General features: G+C 58.5%; 3 protein-coding genes across 5 annotated transcripts; 2 read left to right on the forward strand and 1 right to left on the reverse strand.

Moving 5' to 3' along the window:
* Window positions 1-326: 326 nt before the first annotated feature.
* UBE2Q1 (ubiquitin conjugating enzyme E2 Q1) lies at window positions 327-8807 on the forward strand. Its single transcript, XM_005532320.3, has 13 exons — window positions 327-626; window positions 1590-1694; window positions 1995-2099; window positions 2406-2456; window positions 4310-4450; window positions 4994-5078; window positions 5520-5580; window positions 6115-6205; window positions 6295-6353; window positions 6595-6643; window positions 6819-6914; window positions 7061-7127; window positions 7550-8807. Exons 1-13 carry the CDS (start codon window positions 342-344, stop codon window positions 7579-7581), a joined length of 1227 nt encoding a protein of 408 aa, XP_005532377.2. The 5' UTR covers window positions 327-341; the 3' UTR covers window positions 7582-8807.
* Window positions 8808-10403: 1596 nt separating this feature from the next.
* On the forward strand, window positions 10404-15247 carry SHE (Src homology 2 domain containing E). The gene is made up of 6 exons (XM_005532319.3): window positions 10404-11394; window positions 12037-12163; window positions 12973-13281; window positions 13711-13861; window positions 13965-14084; window positions 14495-15247. Exons 1-6 carry the CDS (start codon window positions 11011-11013, stop codon window positions 14679-14681), a joined length of 1278 nt encoding a protein of 425 aa, XP_005532376.1. The 5' UTR covers window positions 10404-11010; the 3' UTR covers window positions 14682-15247.
* A 237-nt stretch (window positions 15248-15484) lies between these two features.
* IL6R (interleukin 6 receptor) lies at window positions 15485-19019 on the reverse strand. 3 transcript variants are annotated; one of them, XM_088068685.1, is made up of 10 exons: window positions 18870-19019; window positions 17926-18171; window positions 17720-17843; window positions 17184-17368; window positions 16944-17107; window positions 16719-16854; window positions 16595-16638; window positions 16390-16468; window positions 16193-16301; window positions 15485-16115 (listed from the first exon to the last, which is right to left on the reverse strand). In XM_088068685.1, the coding sequence occupies exons 1-10, from the start codon at window positions 18961-18963 to the stop codon at window positions 15926-15928; spliced, it is 1371 nt and encodes a 456-aa protein (XP_087924811.1). In that variant the 5' UTR covers window positions 18964-19019; the 3' UTR covers window positions 15485-15925. The 3 variants fall into 3 exon arrangements, with proteins under 3 accessions (XP_087924811.1, XP_087924810.1, XP_014116334.1); XM_088068684.1 differs by having other exon boundaries at window positions 15493-16115; window positions 16719-16863; XM_014260859.2 differs by having other exon boundaries at window positions 15498-16115; window positions 16719-16863; window positions 16944-17104.
* Window positions 19020-19117: the final 98 nt, after the last annotated feature.

Raw genomic sequence — 19117 nt, forward strand, 5'->3', positions numbered from 1 at the left:
CCCCGCGGCTCCGCCGTACACCAGTAGGGGGGTCTCAGAGCCGGCACTGCCGGGTCTTAGGGAGCCCCGTTCCCGCCAGGTTCCAGCCGTGCCCGGTGAACCCCCGTGACCCCTCCCGGCAGGGGCGGGGCTCCCCCGCCGCCCCCGCCGCTGGCCCCGCCCTGCTTCCCGGGAGCTTACGGAGCGTCACTTCCGGCATATCGCGAGACGCTTCCGGCAGCGCGGCCCCGCCCATTCCGGCGACGGCACTTCCGGGAGCGGGGCCGTCCCGCCGCCATCTTGGGCGGGCTCCGGGGCTGCGGCGGCGGCGGCGGCGGCGGAGCGGGTCCCTCCATGGGAAGATGCAGCGGGCGGGGCCGGAGGAGGCGGCGAGGGCGCAGGCGGCGGCGGGGGGACCCGGGCGGAGCGGGGCCGAGGTGGCGGCGGCCCCCGCCGGGCGGCTCCTGAGGCGGGAGCTGCGGCTGCTCGAGTCCATCTTTCACCGCGGCCACGAGAGGTTCCGCATCGGCAGCGCCTGTCCGGACGAGATCAGCTGCGAGTTCGTCCCAGGGGCCGGGGCCCGCGCCGGCGCCCCCGCCTCCCGGGGGCCGCCGCCGGGACCCGTCCGTATTCACTGCAACATCACGGTGAGGCCCAGGGGGTGCGGCGGGCCCAGGCTCTGCGGGGGCACCGAAGGCGGTCCTGGGACCGAGTGGCTCCTCCTTCGCGCGTACGGGGCCGCCGCCGTTGGGGCTCAGGGTGAGCTGGGCCTGGGCCCCAACGTCCCTGGCGCCGGCTCTGGGGTGCGGGGGATAGCTGCCCCCGTCCCCTTCTTCCGTGGGGGCTGCGGGAGCGCCATACGAGCCACCACGAGCTCCTCGGAGCAGGGACTCATGCAGAGAAAAACCAGGGGACAGAGACCGGCAGCACTCCCGCCGTCGAGTGTGTACGAGAACTGGCTATTTCCCATGCTGTTTGGAACCCCCAGTCCTCTCCAGCTGCTCATCCCCAGTCATGGAGCCCCTCTGACTGCCCCATGTACGAGACTGCCCTCGTTTTCCCGGCTTCCTCCGGTTTTGTTTTGGAGGGTTTCCCAGGCAAGGAGGGTTAGCTTGGATAGCCCCTGATGCAGATTCTGAATGGGACTAATAACCAGGACTTTCTGGAGGGGCATGTTGGGAGTGCTGCCAGAGGCCTGCTTGGCTTCTGCCCTGCATGGGTGCTGCCAGATTCTTTTGCAACTGCTGGAACTGCAGCAGCCCATGGGCAATGTGGGACACCCTCAGTGTCCTGTCTCTATGGCCTCCCACCCCCAATGGCCCCATGGCCAGAGGGGTGGCCAGAATACCACTATCCTCCCTCCATGTTCAACCCTGGGCCCAGGGGACACAACACGGCCAGCCCAGCATGGTCTGAGTAGGGGTTTGTATTGCACTTAGCCCCAGGTTTATGCTGGAGGGTGGATCAGTCACTTGTGGCCTGATCTCTGTGGTTCAGAGGGATCTGTTTGCAGAAGACACAGGGCTTCAGCCCCTACCATGTGTTGGCTTGCTGCTCTGTGCACTGCAACAGCCTCCATCCCACCAACACCACCTTCTCCCCCTCTCCAGGAGTCTTATCCAGCTGTTCCCCCAATATGGTCTGTGGAGTCAGACGATCCCAACCTGGCAGCTATCCTGGAGAGGCTGGTGGAAGTCAGGAAAGGAAATACGTTGGTGAGATTTGCTCCACTGCCTGAGAGAGGGGAGGGCTGGCAGCTTTGGCAGGGTAACTCCCTGCTTGCATGTCCTCAGCTGCCTGAAGTGGGGATTGCCTCTGGTCTCATAAATGTTCCATATATTTGGGATGAGCCTCTCTGACGTTGTTTGATGGTTGGGTGGGATTTTGCACCCGTGTCTACTGCTGCTTGGAGCAGGAAGGAGCAGCGCTGGGGCCTCTGCTTCCTGGCTACAGTGCCAAGGCTCAGCTCAGCATGGAGGTCCCCACACTTCACTGACCTTCTGTTCTCCGGACAGCTTTTGCAGCATCTGAAGCGAATAATCTCTGACCTGTGCAAACTCTACAACCTCCCCCAACATCCAGATGTTGAAATGCTGGACCAGCCTCTGCCAGCAGAACAGGTGAGCAGCTCAGGAGAAGGCTCACAAAGCTCAGAAAACAAGTTCTCTATATTTGCTCTGGAGGCTTCTAGAGGTTACCAGAGGAGGAACACGGTGAGTGGTTGGATTCCTGTCCTGGGTGATGCCAGCCTGCTCCGTTGAGCCTCGGTGCTGTTTTCTATAAAGGCTTTCAGCTACTCTTTGCTTTTAATTTGATTCTGCTTTTATATCCCTGTTTGACCTCACCTAACCATCTGGGAAGGCAGGAGAGCATTTTCCCAGGATGCTGACCACACAATCTCCATCCCAATCTTTCTCTTTCCACAGAGCACCCAGGAAGAGGTGTCCTCTGAAGAGGAAGATGAAGAGATGCCAGAGGTAAGTGCCACCTCAGTGTGTGAGAAAATATGCCAGAGAGCTGAGCACAGGAGAGAAGGTGCTGAAAGGTGCAAGGGTACAGGGGTCTTGCCTGGGAGAAGCTTGTGGCCTCCAGACAGGGAAGTTTGGGTCAAAGACTGGATACATTTTGATGCCAAGGATTCTGAGGCACAGCTGAGTGCCACATATTCACAAACCCCAGGAGAGCATAGAGGCTGAGCAGCATAGCCATGGCCTCCAAAGTCATGTGGATGAGCTATGAGCAGAGCTGCTTGGACAATATATGCTGTTCTCTAAAGCCTGAAATTTCTGCAAAAGAGATGGATTTCTGGGTTGCTGTTGCTGGGGGGGAAGTCACTGTTGCACCCGACTCCCACAGAGAGGATGAGGTCAGGTGACTGAGTGTGCAAGTGAGCTAATTGCCAGGAGTGGTGGAGACAGCCACACTTCACTGCAGTCTGAGGGCACCTTGCTGCAGAACCCACAGGCTCTGGTTGTTTGGTTTGCAGTTTAGAGATCTGTGGAAGTGGGTGGAATAATCTTGAATCTCCATGGTGACGTTTAGCAATGCCTCACACACGAGAGCAGCACGGGCACTGAGTCAGCAGTGTGCCACGGAGCCTGGGGGCAGGTCACTGAGCAGCAGCAACCCAACAGCTGGGGAGTTTTAGCGAAGTTAATTGCTTGCTAAATTAAGGCTGAGCATTGCCAGGGTCCACAGGGAAAAGGGTGAGGGTTAAACTGGCACCAGCACAACCTTGTGAATCTGCAAATCTGCTGCTTCATAGCAAATCAGTGTGTGCAAGGCCTCTATTCCTGTGGGCTGGAAAATAAATCCCCAGGAGCTGAGCATTCCCCCATGTGCTTTTTGCTAACACCATGTGTTTTGGAGGGACAACACTCTCATGTAGAGCAAAGGTTTTGTGCTGAGCGGTGGGATTTGTTCAGCTGTGTGGAGGAGTGGAGCAGCAGAACTGTGCCCTGGCACAGAGATTCATTATGCAGGTTAATCTACTCGAAGGATTTTCTAGGAGCATCTTTTTTCCTGTGTGAATCTAAAAATGTCAAAGCGCTTCCACAACTGCTGCTCAATAGCCATGACCAGCACAGAGAGGCTGTAGTAAACGCTTGTTCAGAGGATTTGTGGAGCTGGAACTGGAGCTGTGCATACCCACAACCATTTCCAGTCAGCTGAACCTTGTGTGCATGGGGAGAGATTTCTGTAGTAGGCCCAGACAGCTGCAACTGTTTTTTCCCATCAGGGTCTTGCATTGCCACATGTTACTGTGGGAAATAGTGAGGGGCAAAGGCTCTTCTGGGGTCAGGTACTACACTTGGAGTGTGCTGAGATGATCTACAGAGAGACATGCTGTGAAATACCTGCTCTTGTTGAGGGAATAACATCCCATGCAGCTGGATTTGGGTGCAACGGTCTGTTCTTGAGGTGCCGGTGACCTGTGTCCCTGTTGGGGTTTGGCTAGCGAAGAGGCCCAGGTGGCCTGGCAGCACTGTGTCAAGGGGCTGTGCTTTGTTCCAGCCATCCAGCAGCGTGGCACAAACTGCTGAAGCCACAGGTGTGCCAAAATCCATGGGGCATGTTGAGGAGTGAGAGATTAATGGTTCATTATAAACAGGCATGGGACGTGGCAGGGGAGAATCCAGCTAACAAAGAGCTCACATGAGCCTAATTGAATGCCCAGACCTTGTGTCTTCCACTCCACTTGTACCTCAGATCAGGAGCTGGGGCTTCCTGGGATGAAAGGGTTGCACCAGGAATTCTTCCTGGGTCAGGGCAGCTCAGAGCAGGGAGGAGCAAAGGCACATCTCTTTGAGCTTTCCTCTTCCCTTTCCAGGACACTGAGGACTTGGACCACTATGAGATGAAAGAGGAGGAGCCGGCAGATGGGAGAAAGACAGAGGATGAAGGCATTGGGAAAGAAAACCTGGCCATTTTAGAGAAAATAAAAAAGAACCAGAGGCAAGATTACTTAAATGTACGTGTCGCCCAGTGGGCAGGTGGGCTGGGGAAGCAGAGGGACTCAAGGGCAGGAGTGATGGAGGCCCTTGCCAGCCCTCCAGCCCTGAATCAGAGGGGCTGTCCCCAGCCAAAGGTACAGCAGTACCAGTTCTCTAGGGCTGATGGGGCTGAAGCAGAGAAGTCTGTGAACTGCCTCTGCAGCTCAGGGAGTGCCCCCAGGGTATTGGTGCCTTATGGGACAGTCCTCCTGCAGCAAGATCTGGGGCTCCCTTCTGCCCCAGGAGCTGTGATCACCTGAGGCTGTGGAGGTGGGTTGTGCTTTTGTACCCCTGGGCTGAGATTCTTAAGTCAGTGGAGAGGATGCAGAGGTGTTTCTGCTGCAGCTGTGCTGCCTGGAGGTGACTATTTGAGGCAAGGGACAGATTGAAAGGTGATATGCAGGATATGGTCTGGTATGGAGGCTGTTCTGAGTTGTAGCTCAGGTGTTGACCTCATAGAGCAATAGCCATGGTTGGGTGCAGCATAACAATACAACTTTCCCCCTCCCTGTTCCTTGCAGGGTGCAGTGTCTGGGTCTGTTCAGGCCACTGACCGGCTAATGAAGGAGCTCAGGGATATTTACCGATCACCAAGTTTCAAGGGCGGTGAGTGCTGCCAGGAGCTCCATGGAGGAAGATTATTTCTTGTTCTGTGGGGTATGCAGTGGGCCTTGGAGCTGTGCCGCTAAGCTGAGGGGGAGGATCTCCAGCATTTGATGGCTGTGGCTCTGTCAAGAGTGAACAAAACCACCTTACCCTCTCTGTTCCCTGCCACTGCTGGGTGGAAGTGAAGAGCATGCTATGTGTCAGAGAATTACCTGACTTGAGGGGAATGGTGTTCCTACTCCTTTCCTTAGCCCAGGGACTCAGAGAAAGAAACTGCTGTCTTCATGACTGTTGTGGATAAGCACTGCTTATCTTGGAGGGACAGTGCCCAAGTAAAGTTGTGCTGCAGGACCCAGGGGATTGGAAATCTGGGTGATGGCTCAACCCCCTCCCAGTGTTCCCTTACCATGACCCCCCCCCCCTCCTCTGTTCTCCTTGCAGGATACTATGCAGTTGAACTAGTGAATGACAGCCTGTACGATTGGAACGTCAAACTCCTGAAGTAGGTAGCCCCAGCTTGGGATCATGCATTTGTGGTGGGTTTTGGTGATGGGACCAGAAAGTCCCTGTGAGCAGAGAGGACATTAGCATGGCAGGGGAGCACCAAGCAGACCTTGAGTTAGCCTCTCTCAGGCAGCTGGCTTGCTGTCTCCGCAACAAAGAGGAGATGATATCTCCAGACAAGATGAGGTAATCGGAGGACTCTGCAAGTCTCTGCTGTTCCTAGAGTCCGGTGAGAGGTGCAGCAGGCAAACCCCGAGCTTGCACACCCTCCAGACACCAGTGCTGCCTTTTCCTTGGGCCAGGCAGCCTTTATTTTTAAGCTGGCAGCATGGAAAAGGGGTGTGATGGTCTCCTCTGCAAACCGGAAGCAGAATGCTGGCAGCCCATGCTGTCGCTGCCCTCAGCGAGAGCCTGAGGGCCCATGTGACTGCCCAGCTGTGCAGGTATGGCAGCTCTGGAGTGTGGTGGCAGTGAGCACAGCTGACATGAGGTGCATGGCCCTGACTGATCTTCCGGGGTTTTCCTGTCACAGGGTTGATGAGGACAGCGCTTTGCACAACGATCTCCAAATCCTCAAAGAGAAAGAAGGAACAGATTTCATCCTCCTCAACTTCTCTTTTAAAGTAAGGCTCGCCCTCCTAGAGAGATGCCTGACTCGGCGAGGCATCAGAGAACACCTTTCTCAGTGGCTCTGCTTCCCTTCTCATTCCAGGATAACTTTCCTTTTGATCCACCATTTGTAAGGGTTGTATCCCCGGTGCTGTCAGGGGGGTGAGTAACTATCTGTCGCTCTCTGCTCTGCAGTGCTGCTTTCTGCAGCAGTTCTCACTGGGTTTATCTGGTGCTGTGCAATCCTGTGACTTCCTTGGCATGGATTTGCCATTGGGAAGCGGACACCGATGGTGGAGTTTTTAGCATACTTTTTACATCAGAGAAGATGTTTCACCTCTGGAGCAGTGGGTGGGTATGATCACATCTATCTGTGCAATAACTTTGTCTGATTCCTTCCTAGGTATGTTTTGGGTGGCGGTGCCATCTGCATGGAGCTGCTTACGAAACAGGTGGGTGGGTGCTGGCCCCTGTGGGAAGTGGGGGAGCTGTTCTGCCTACCACACTCTGTATTCCTGACAGTTCCAGCCATACCACTGCCTGACAGAGCTGGGGAAGGCCCTTTGGTTGCACTGGGAGCACAGTCTCTGGGGTGAGTCTGGCCTCACCATGTGTTTCATCCCTCAGGGCTGGAGTAGTGCCTACTCCATCGAGTCAGTGATCATGCAGATCAGTGCAACGCTGGTGAAAGGGAAAGCGCGAGTACAATTTGGAGCCAACAAGGTAGGGCCTGGACAGTGTAGGATAATGGGGGGTGGAAGTGGGGTGGCAGATGGGGGCACAGCCAGCTCTGGCCATACAGGGAAGGTGTGATGGATGGTTTCCCCAGGGTTCCTGCTGGACTGATGGTCTCCTTGCTTTCCTTGCAGAACCAGTACAGCCTGACAAGAGCACAGCAGTCCTACAAGTCCCTGGTTCAGATCCATGAGAAGAATGGTAAGGGCTGAGGGAGAGGGCCTGTATTTTCCTTCGTTTGTTTGGGCTCCCCAGACAATCCATTCAAGTTCTCTTCTTCCTCGAGTGTGGAGGTGACAGCAGCAGTGGCAGCTGCTGTAACGCAGAGTGCCTGCAGAGTACTGCTGCCCTCTCTGCTGCCTAGTGCTGGGCTCTGGTGGCTGTAACTAGAGGCAGCATCTCAGTGATTGCATGGACTTGATGATCTGAGAGGCCTTTTCCAACCTAAATGATTCTGTGTTTGCCGGTGTGGTGTTGGGAAGTAAGCCAGAGGGAAAGCATCCCAGTAATTGGGGATATCTGGCCCTTTGGAAGTGGAACTTGGCTGCTTTCAGCAGCTTTTCTGGGTGCAGACTCTCGTTGCCCATGCAGTTTCCTCCCTCACAGATCTCTCCTTGTTTCAGGCTGGTATACACCACCCAAGGAGGATGGCTAGTGTGGATGCTGCAGGACCAATCTGAATATCTTCTGGATGCTCTGCTTGGATCTTAGTGATGCCTCTTGGCTTTCTCCCAGGATGTAATAGCTCTGCCTGTTGCAGGACAATACTGGCTGTTCAAAACTCTAAATAACTGTTTAAGGAGTTGGACTGACCCAGAACACTTGCTGGGCCCATGCTAGCAGGCATTCTTGTTAAAACAAACTCTTGAGCCTCTTGTATTGCTGGAAACTTTTGATTTTACTCCAGTCTAGAGCATCCTCCTTACCTATGCTATGGATTTAATTTATTTTCTTATTTCATGTACACTGCTTTTTTTTGTTACGGTGTATGATGGATGTGTATGGAAAAATGTATCTTTGGAGAAAAATTACAGTTTGTTAATTTGAGAATGCTGGTCTAACTATTTCTTTTCCAAGCTCCTGCTGGGTGGTTTGTGCCCTGCAAACCCTGCTGCAGCCCTGGTCGCAGGGTGGGGCGGTCATTGGAGCTGTGGTGTGCCCAAGCCCTGCGGGAAGACTTGGCGCAACTACCTTGGAAGAAGAAAAGCCCTTTTCTTTTTTGACAGTAAGAGAGCAGTGTTTCTGCTCCATCTTCCCTGGGCAAGCCCAGCTTTTCTCTATAAACTGCAGACTTACAACTCAAAGCACAGGGGAAAATCTGTGAGGTTGTCCTCTCCCCTGCAGTGGAGGAAGGTTTTGTGGGTGTGTGCCAGCACTGCCAGCTCCCACCCCACACTTCTCCCTGTCTGTTTGCCAAGCAGTAAGATGAGCTGAGGCCTAAGCTTTGTCCTGTTTCTCCCCACTAGCCATGCATGGAGGCTGAGCCCCTTGTCCCCATCCCTGCTGTGCTGTGGCTGCAAGCTGCTGCAGGGAGTGGAGCGTGGGCACTGCTCTGTCCTACCACTGCTCCCATTCCTGACCAGGACCTGTTCCAGCAGTGAACACCCCGTTCTATGGGGTTTTATTTTACTTTCCTTAAGCTACTTTCCTGCTCACCTTTGTACTCCAGCCCTTCATGGATGGGGTTGCTGCAGTTGTGGCCTGTTGTCTTGAATCCCCATGGCCTCGTTTTGAGTCTGCTGGAAGGAGATTTAGCTGTTGGAGCTCTTCTAACTTGGGCCATTGTCCTCGTCTGGAGGACAGAACTGACGCACTAGTGTCAAAGATGGAACCATGCATATTAATTCACTGTGTTTGAATAAAAGTCATTAGAAAATCAAAGAGCCTCAGAACTCCATTATCTACTTCAGCAGCTGCTTCCCTGTCCTGCTCAGAGCCTTAGAATAAAAAGATGCTGTTAGGAGAGGGATTACTGATGACTGCAGGAGTGGCTTTGGCCTCAGCTTGGAGGCTATTTTTAAGTGCTTTGCTGAAGGACCAGAGGGTTGATGAAGCTGAGCAGCTCTGCCCTGTGTCCTCTGGCCCAGACCAGCACCTCTCGGGGTTCTGGGTCCTCTCCAACCCTTGTTCCTGGTACCTGGGGCTGAGGGGGGACAGAGGCAGCTGTACTCAGCTCCCACCTTTAGCTCAGGAATGTCTAGGTAGCAGGTTTAATCAGTTTAATGAAGGTTTGAAACACTTGTGGAGCATTCTCTTTGGTGAAGTAGAGGCTGCTCTGCTGAACCCAGCAATGGGGTTGTGTTGGGACTGGGGACACTAGGTTGGCAGAGTTCATGGCACACACTCCAAAGTCATGGCAGCTCTACAGGCTGGGATGAGCAGAATCTGTCACTTGAATGCTAACCTGACAACCGTCGAGGCTGAAAGAAAAGCAGGAGCAGGTGTCTAGCAGGCCATCTGCCAGTCCTGTCTGTTCACACCTGCCCAAAGAAGACCCATCCCACTCTGAGCTGGGCTAGGCCTTCATTGGCAGCAGGCTAGCTCAGGGAAGCCTGTCTTCTCAGGGAAGCAGATGTGCAGTGCCATCTGTCACCACTGCCAAAGGCACTCCCAAAGCCCACTGTGGGAGCTGGCAGAGAACAAGGACGGGAAGACTGTCCAAAGGGGACATGTGGCACATTTGCTCGAACGCCACTACAACACAATGTGACTGAGACAGTGCTGCCTGCATGTCTGTCCTATTGAGGCCCCATAAAAATTGAGGGGACTGAAGTCTGCCTTCTGAAGGAAAGAAAAGGGACCAGCACCTGAGTGCTGGGAGTAATTTTGCCACAAAACCCTCTCCTCTTTCTGTGCAGTTGCAAAGGGGAGTTGTTGTAAGGGGCCCCCAGCACTGCAGCCTGACAGGCAGCCAAACCACTGGGCTCTGCTTTTCCAGCAATGTGACAGCAGGGCCAGACATAAAACTTGGCTGTTGTGGTGTGAACCACGGCTGTGGCAGCAGAGAGTGCACTGGCTGCCCACAGTGCTTCTGTCCTGTCAGGCTGTGCACAGGGTGCTATGCACGAGGTCCTTGTAAAGGTGTCTGTGCACAGGAGGCTAGCAGGGCTGCGCAGTCTCCATCCATAGGGAAGCATAGAGTCCCTGCCCAGGCTCAGTCCTTGGGGTCCATGCCCAGTGTCTATGGAGGGGGCCCACGCACGTAGGTCTGTGATGTCCTTGGAGTCTCTGCCCGGGGACTCGTACAGTCCATCCGCGGGATTCATGTGCACGGTGGTCCCATCAGCCAGGCAGAGTCACGACGTCTCTCATCCGCACCAGGACGGGACCCCAGCTGGAGCTCCCACGTCTTCCCACGCGCCCGCCGGGGCCGCGACCGCCTGCCCGGCTGGTGCCGCGCCGTTCCCCGGGGCCGCCCTCTCCGGATCTGGGCGGGGAGCGCCGGCCCTGCCGCCCCCTCCGGCCCCGGCCCGGCCCGGCCCCGGCCCATCCCGTCGCGTCCGCATGGGGCCCCCCGGGCCGGCCTGACCCCTAGCCGAAACCCCTCTGCCCCCAGAGACGGGCCCCGCCGAGGAGCCGCGACGGGACCCCCCGGCTGCCCGTTCCCGGCCGGGCCCTCCGGAGCTCGGAGAGACCACCCCGGACCCCGTCCCCAGGAGCAGAGGACCCCTGGAACTTCCTCGGGACTGCCCCGGCCGGACTCCTCCGATAGCCGGCGAGAACCCCCGACTCAACCCATTGCTGGAGGAGATACCCCGACCCTCTCCGAGACCCTCCCCCGGGGCAAGGGACCTCCGAGGGCACGCGGTTCCCTCCCCGGGCCCCAGGAACCGGCACCCCTGGGGACCCACCAGCTGTCCCCGCCGGGGCGAAGGACGCCTGGAGCCCCCCAAGAAGGCCCCGGTCCCCCGGCCCACATCCCCGCTCCCGGGCTGGCCCCAGTCCGCAGAGGATCCCGTTTCCAGGGCTGGGGGCAGCCGGGCTGCCCAGGGCCCCCCGGCTGAGCCGACCCTGAGCCGGCGGGGCAGCCGTGGGGTGTCGAGGAGCCCCGGGGGGGCTGCGGCACCCGCGTCTCCCCAGCTCCATGGCGGCCAAGTGGTTCAAGGAGTTCCCATCCAACCTGAAGACGGTTTCAGAGAGGGCTCGGCCGGGAAGCGGTAGCCTTGGGAAGAGCCGCAAGAATTCAACTGCCGAGCTGGGGGGCTACCGGGCTGCTGGGGGTGGCAAGGAAGGGGGAAGCCGGCTGTCACGGGACAACTTGCAGGGTCTACTCCAGGCCGCCACTGGGAAGATGCGGAAGAATTCCCGGGTGGAGGGAGGCACACCGGAGGGACCCTCCAAAACCTACATCAACCGCCTTATCAAGGTGGAGGCTTCCGAGAAGAATGGGAAGGGGCACCCTGGACCCCTGCCTGCCGGCCTGCCTGCCCCCGAGCAGGACAAGGGGAAGCCTCCCAAGACAGAGACGGTAAGGCAGGGACTGGGAGCCATGGGCAAGAGGGGGAGATGTGGGGAGCACGAAGCACTGGCAGCTTTAACTGCTTTGGTCTCCAACTCATTAGCTTGGCTGACTTAGTCCTTTTATCCTGCCCAGCTCCACTGCCTTTAAATTCCTTCAAAGCTGCCTTCATCCCAACTGCCCTTCATCACCCGTGTGGGGGTGGGGGGGTTTGTCAGGCATCCTCATCATGGTCCACATGTCCCATGCCAGCCTGACCCCACAGCTCAGCTGCTGGTTAAACAAAGGCTGATGTAAAGCTTTTCTGGGAAGCAGGTTTTTCACCCCTGCAGTCTTTCCCAGTTCTTGGGAGGACTGAGAGCCAGTCGGGGGGGGTTGCTGTCACCCAAAAGGGTCCCAGAGCTCCCCCCAGGCTCCCTCACCATCACTGAGGTGCATAGGAATGGTCTGGACTGCCTCCACCTAAAGGTGCCACTGGGTGCATCCTCTGGGGTTGTGGCACAGCTCCATTTACCCCAAATAAACCACCATCCTTCCCTGGGGACCCCAGTGTATCTCTTTCCTGCCTTGCTCTGTGCTGGTGACATCTCTGACACCCCTGGTGGAATCCCTGCAGCCCCCTGAAGCTAGCAATGACTATTCTTTGCTCAGGTCATCATCCTGGAGGATTACGCAGACCCTTATGATGCCAAACGGACCAAAGGGCAGCGGGATGCGGAGCGCCTAGGGGAGAATGACGGGTACATGGAGCCCTACGATGCCCAGCAGATGATCACAGGTATGTCCCATGTTGAGAGCCATGCAACAACACTACAGCTGGCATCACTCCCCAGCCAGGAGTCTGTGGCTGCCCTTGGAGCCACCCGGTGCAGGAGGCTCTAGGAACAGGAAAGCTGCTTGCCGCTTCCTGCGGCTGCGCAGGGCCAGATAAGGAGTGGGAGCAAGGCCGGACACTGACCTGTGGCTGGCCGGTCCCTCAACCATTGCCATGACCTGCTGCCATCATCCAACGGGCACATGTGGCCAGTGCAAAGCCCTCAATGCCCCCAGTCATCCCAGGGTACCACCCCCCAAGAGTTCCCAGTGGCCGTGCCCCGCAGCCAGCGACACCCCGGCTGGCGTGGCGACTGTCCAGCTGGCCACAACAACAGGAACTGACTGGGCCGGAAGCTGGAAATAAAAGATTTGCTGCTGATGTTTTTTTTCCGTGCGGGGCAGCCCAGGCTGTTAGGCAAAGACTGGCGCCGTGGAGAGAAGCAGGGGGCTGGGAGAGGCAAGCCCCTGGGGTGGCCTCCCGCACAGCTGAGCTCTAGCTTGGGGTGTAGCATCCTGCTGCCATGGAGCCCAGCTGGCCCCACTGGCGTGGGTCTGTGCCTGTGGCGCCAGCAGCCCCAGGTCTGGACAGCAGACCAGGCGCCATGAGGATGGGCCCTTTCCTGCTCCAGCTCCTCCCAAACTGGCTCCCAATGGGGCGTTGCTGGCATGGGGTCCCCAGCGCACATCCCTCACTGAGGGCTGGTAGTGGGAGTGGGGGGTCTCAGGGGACACACGGACTCATCCCTGACCCATCATCCCTCTTCCCCACAGAAATCCGCCGGCGTGGCTCCAAGGACCCCCTGGTCAAAGCCATTCTGCTGCTGGACGGTCCTGGAGAGCCTGGGGAGGGGGGTGCCAAATTGGATCTTGCCAAGCGGCTGGGGGGCAAGGAGGTGGCAGGGAAGGGGCCACAGCTCTATGACACCCCTTATGAGCCTGGGGAGGGGGTGGGCGGGGGGACCCCAGAGCGCAGGGTGAGGGCTGGTGATGGGCGCCTGCCTGAGAATGACGAGCGCCCGGCGGGGGAATATGAGCAACCCTGGGAGTGGAAGAAGGAGCAGATTGTCAAAGCATTGTCAGGTAGGGGACAGGGACAGGATGGAAATATGGATGGGGGGGAAGGGATAGGCATGGGATGGGAGTGGGGATGGCAACAGGGACAAGGATGGGGACAGACTTTCTAGCAGGGCTTGTCACAAGATGACGAGATGCAATGGTTTTTAACTATAAAGGGGCACTTTAGATACAAGAATTTTCTTGGGCTGAGGGTGGCAAGGCACTGGAGAGATGATGGCTGCCAGGTCAAATTGGATGGGGCTCTGAACAACTGAAGATGTCCCTTTGCATGGGGGGGTGTTGGACCAGATGCGGACAGGCACATGGTTGGAGAAGGGGTTAGGCTAGGACTGGCAATGGGGAAGTTGCTGGGGCTGGGGAAAGGGATGGAGCTAGGGATGGGGATTGAAAGTGAAGGTGGGGCTTTGCGGGCTCACATCTTGTCCCTCCCAGTCCAGTTTGAGGGCTCGGAGCGTCCTAAGGAGGAGACACTGCGACAGCATCTACGGCAGAAGAGCTGGACCCCCAAGATGCTGAAGCCGGCGGGCACTGAGCACAGTGAGGGGGAGCGGGTGGACCCTGCCCTGGCACTGGAGAAACAGCCGTGAGTTGCGAGGCTGATCCACGCGTAGGAAATGGGGCGAGGAGGGATGAAATACTCAATGTTTTTCCACGGCTTAGCGTCCCCTCCCTGTGTCCCCCCACAGCTGGTACCACGGGGCCATCACGCGGGCCGAGGCAGAGAGCCGGCTGCAGACATGCCGGGAGGCCGGCTACCTGGTTCGCACCAGCGAGACCGGCAGCGGCAAGTACTCCATCGCGCTCAAGTGAGTGTCGGGGTGGCCGCAGAATAGAGGGGTGCCGGGCTCGGGGGTTCCCACCCTGGGGAGATGGCGCGAATCCCCGCCCTGGGGCGATGCTGCAGCAGGAGTTCCCCTGGTTGTTCACATCAAAGCCCTGGTGGGGAGGAAGCGCTCGGATCCCCAGGGATGGCACCCCACGATGCACGGGGGGATCCAGGCATACTGGTGTGGAGCTGGGGCGGAGGGGGTGTTACGGTGTGTCCCCCTCCCCGGCACATTGTCGGGAGCGCCAGTGGCGTTTCCTTCCTGAGGAAGTGCAGCCCCTGGAGCCGAAACAATCAGAGCGGGATGGGAACAAACAGGGGTGGATACAGCCGCGGGGCAGGCGGGCGCCGGGGGGCTGGCGGCAACACTGATGCCTGCTGGTCGCCCAGGACCAGCCAGGGCTGCGTCCACATCATCGTGGCCCAGACCAAGGACAACAAGTACACACTCAGCCAGGCCAGCGGTGTCTTCGCCAGCATCCCTGAAGTTGTGCACTACTACTCCACTGAGAAGCTGCCCTTCAAGGGGGCTGAGCACATGGCCCTGCTGCACCCCGTCCACTGCAAGCTGCATTAGCATCTGCTGATGCCGTCCCCGAGCGGTCTGCAACCCCCACCCCTGGGGCATGAGGGTGCAGCTACAGCGATGGGCATGTACCACAGGAAGGGTCCAGTGAGAACCCCTTTGTCAGGTCTCCAGTCCTTGAAGGGACCCCACTTCTGGACTCCAGCAGGGCTGTCCCCCTTTTGCTGGGACAAATCCTGACCACCCTGTCCCAGAACCAACTTGTCACAGGGCTGCCCACGTGCCCGAGGTGGGGGCACGCAGTGAGACCGGGATGTGTAATGATATAGTAAAATAAACTTGTTGGCTGAGAGGGAGCCTGGGATGGGCCTTGTGCTGGCAGAAGTCACCACAGTTTTGGGGCCCAGGGGTACTGGGGCTCCCCCAACAGCACATCTGCATCCTGCCACGCTTTTTATAGCGGGGGACCAGTGGAATGGAAGGGGAGCACTGTCCCCAGGGTGCCTGAGCACCTTCTGTCCTCGTCCTGTGGTTTCCTGCCTGGGTGCAGCTGCAGCTCCCCAGGGTGTTGCACAACCAGCATGGGGTGGGCAATGCGTGACAGAGGAGGCATGGCCTGGGGGTGCTGGGCAGGGGGTTTGTGTTATGAAGGTGTGCACAGCACATGGGGTACAGCCTGGGAGGCACCAGTGAAACAGAGAGCACAGCATGGGGGGGCATAGTTATGGGGCACAGCAAGGGAGGGGTGAAGGAATTAGGGGTGCAATCTCACTGGAGCCACTCCCAGGCAATGGGTGGGCTGCAGTGGCCCCTCTGTTACCCTGCTCCTAGCAGCCATTCCAATATAAATCTAAAGCATTTATTTGAGCCACATTGAGCCCCAACATGTGCTTTAAAAAGGAGCACCGAGGGGGTTGAAGCAGAGGTATGGAGCTGATCCAGCCAGGCCCTCCCTCCCCAGCCCCCATGGCACTGTAGAGACCAGGCCCTTCCCTGCAGGACCCCCAAACCCAGTCCTGGGCCAGCTCCCATGCTCTGGTGCAGCCATGCTTCCCGGGCTGTCACTCCTGGCCCATGCCAGCTTGGCTATGGTGCTGAAGGTGCCATCCAGGACCCAATTTGGAGCCCTTCCCAGATGCTTCTCCATGGGGGGTGGCACTGATTCTCCTCCTCAGAGGCTCATCCCAGCCACAGAGCCACTGGATAGTGGGGGGGAACTGCTCCCAGAGCCACATGGCAGCCCTGGGACCCCTCCATCCAACTCCCAGGCATCCACCAGCATATTCAGTCCCTGGCTACTGCCCTGAGGAGGAATAATCTTTGTGAGTCATGTGGAGCATTCCAGGGGCTGAGGGGGCAGGCTGTGAGAGCAGAGGGGTATCACTGAGTGTGGGCGGAGGAAGGCCTAGAGGGACCAGCATGTGCTGCCCCTCGCTCTCTGCTTTGGTCATCTCCTGCCCACTTGTCCACCACATCTGCCTGTACCTGCAGGGGAGAAGAATGGCTCCAGTTCAGGGGGGGAGGCAGGCAGAGCCCCCTGGACCAGCCCCCTTTGCACTCACCTCACCACGATGCCAACAAACAGGGCAATGCCAAGGAGCAGACTCCCCCCAGTGACCAGGAAGGCATAGGGGGATGCCACAGGATGGACGCTGGATTCCATAACAGACCCTGACAGAGAGAATGGATGGGCTCACTGTGAGGATAAGGGACCTGGGTGTCGCTGCCACCCACCCCCAGTCCAGAAACCCTTCCTCACCACCAGCACCATTAGTATCATCCTCCCCGAAGAGCATGGGGGGCAGTGTCACCCCATAGGTGCCATCTTCCATGGGGACCTGCAAAAGGGGCGGGGGGCAATGGGACAGGTTAGCCCTCATGCCCTGGTGTCCCCTTGTCCCACATGGGGACAGAAGACCCATTCAGGAGTGTGTGATGCTTCCCAGGGCTGAGACCATTGTTACCTGTGAGCTGAAAGGCTCCGTTTCAGAGGTGAGGTCCAAAGGGTCTGCACAGTGAGGGGGGAGTATGAGACTGGGAGATCCCATGCTGAGCCCCCAGCCTCAGGGCCCCATGTTTTTCTCCTACCTGTCCAGGGGGTACCCACAGCCTCCTGGCTCCACTCGCTCCATGTGCCATGGCCGAACTCATCCTTTGCCCTCACCTGCACCACATGCCTCATCCCACGCCATGCGTCACGAATGTCAAGCCAAGTTGTTGTCACCTGATCCACCTGGAGGGGACACATGGCTGGGGACAGTCTGGCCGGGGACAGTCTGACCAGAGAAAACATGCCAGCAAGCAGGGTCTCACCTCCACGAAGGTTGGGGCAGGCTCAGGGCGGTAGCGGACCTGGAAGTGGAGCCAGTAGAAACGGGGGTCCCAGGATGAGGGGTAGGACCAGTTCACCTGCAGCCGCTGCGGCGCCTTCTCCAGTGCCTCCACCGTCACATTGACTGGGGGGTCTGGCTTCACTGCTGGGAAAGGGGGGGCTTAGAGCCTCACACTGCTTCCTCAGCCACCCCAGCTCCCAGCAACGGGGGCAGCACTCACGGACACTGCTGAGGGTGATGATCTTGTCTCTGCCAGCTGAGCCACCAGCACTGTTGCTGACGCACGTGGACACCACAAGGTGTTTGGTCTCATCAGTGCCTGGTGGCACCATCACCTGGCAAACGAACTTCCGTGCCTTGGAGAAGTAGCGGCACTGCTGCTCTGTGGCATTCTCAGCCACAAACCTGTGAGGTCATAGCTCAGGGGGGACTGCAGAATGCTCTAGGCACAGGGCAGCTGTGGGGGACATGTCCTATGCTGTGGGGTCCCCAGCAGTGTCAGGAAAAGTGTCTGGGGAGGGATTCATTCTGTGCCATGAGGTCCCAGGCAGCATTGGGGAATGGGGCCATGGGGAAGAAACACATCCTGTGCTGTGGACTCCCAGCTAACAGTAGCTACTGGGGAAAGGGTCTGCAGGGAGGCAAGCATCCCGAGCCATGGGGTCCTGGATTGCACCAGGGAAAGGGACCATGGAGAGGGACATGTTCTGACTCCAACAGGGCCCAGCCCATGGTGGATGCAGTGACAGCACTCACCTCCGCTTCACCCAGAGCATTGCCCGTGTCCCTGGTGATGGTTTCTTCTGCTGTGGCCACTCACACAGGACATCCTTGTCATGGCTCCGGCGGTAGCAGGAGACCTGGGGAGTTTCAGGGGGCTCTGCAAAGCAGGGAGGTGCTGGGGTACAGAGGCCATCACAGGCAATGCTGCCAAGGACATTCCCACCCTAGCGTGGACCCACCTGCCACCAGCAGCCGCAGGGAGCGCAGCATGTGGCTCCCTACAGAGCAGCTGTAGTGCCCAGAATCCTTGTAGCGCAGCTGCCGCAGGAGCAGCGTGTTACCCTCCGCCAGCTGCCGTCCCCAGGCCCCTGCTGGACCCTGCTCTTCCACCTGCCACAACACCGTGGCATTTGCAGGCACCTCATCCTGGCAGGTCAACGTGATATTGGCTCCCAGGCGGCCCAGTATCGTGTCCTGCGACAGTCCTGGAGGGACAAGAGGGGACCAATAGATGAAGATGAGACTCCAGGCCCAGTGGGTGTCTCCGGAGACGGAAGGCACCCCATCATGCATGGACTTCCATGTCCAGTGACTGCTGGGGATCAGGGCACTGAGCAGGAGAGCAGCAGTGATTCTTCACATAGTGGAATACCAGACCCCTGGCACTGCAGTAGGGGTGGGCACCACAGCACTCGGCAGGCTGCGTATTGAGGGGTTTGGTGGTGGGGAGCACAGCGCAGGGAAGGTGGCAGACTGGGACTGGTAGTCCCAGGAGTCTCTGGGTGGGGGTCCAGTGCCAGAGGGGTTAAGCAACCGCTCTGGCTGGTGGCCCGGGTCAGGCTTGGGCAGCGCTCCCAGCTCCCTCCAAAGGTCAACAGCCAGTGTGAACCTGCTGTTCCCTTTGGCTCCTGCTGCTGGGAACGCACCCAGCGCCCAGCCAGCACCCCGGACACAGCACCCAATACCCAGCCAGCACCCCGGACACAGCACCCCAACCCCAGTACTCCCAGGGGTGCCCCGTACCACCATCTGCCCGTCTCCCCGGGCCCCGCTGAGCTCCTTCGGGGCAGGCAGGGAACCGCATTTGTCCCCTCCCCGTGCCCAGATCCACGAGGCCCGGGTACGGGGAGAGACTCAGGGCTACCCCCCGTCTCCCACCCTGCCCGGTGCCGGTCGCACTCACCGGCGGGGACGCAGGGCCGCCCGGCGGCGGCGAGGTAGAGGAGAAGGCAGAGGAGGAAGAAGAGAAGGAGAAGCGGCCCCGGCGGCCGCGCCATGCGCCCCGTCCCGGTAAGACAAACATCAGCGGTTGTGAAAGCGGGCGGAGCGGCGGGGCGGCACGTGCGCCCGGGGGCCGGCCGAACCGACACCGCCCTACTCCCCGGGCCCTCTTTCGTACCCTCCCCCCGTCTCCCCCGGATACAGGACACG

This window comes from Pseudopodoces humilis, chromosome 31 (assembly GCF_049639895.1).
Source record: "Pseudopodoces humilis isolate 2021_Gansu_Grassland_sample_001 chromosome 31, ASM4963989v1, whole genome shotgun sequence".
Lineage (NCBI taxonomy): Eukaryota > Metazoa > Chordata > Aves > Passeriformes > Paridae > Pseudopodoces > Pseudopodoces humilis.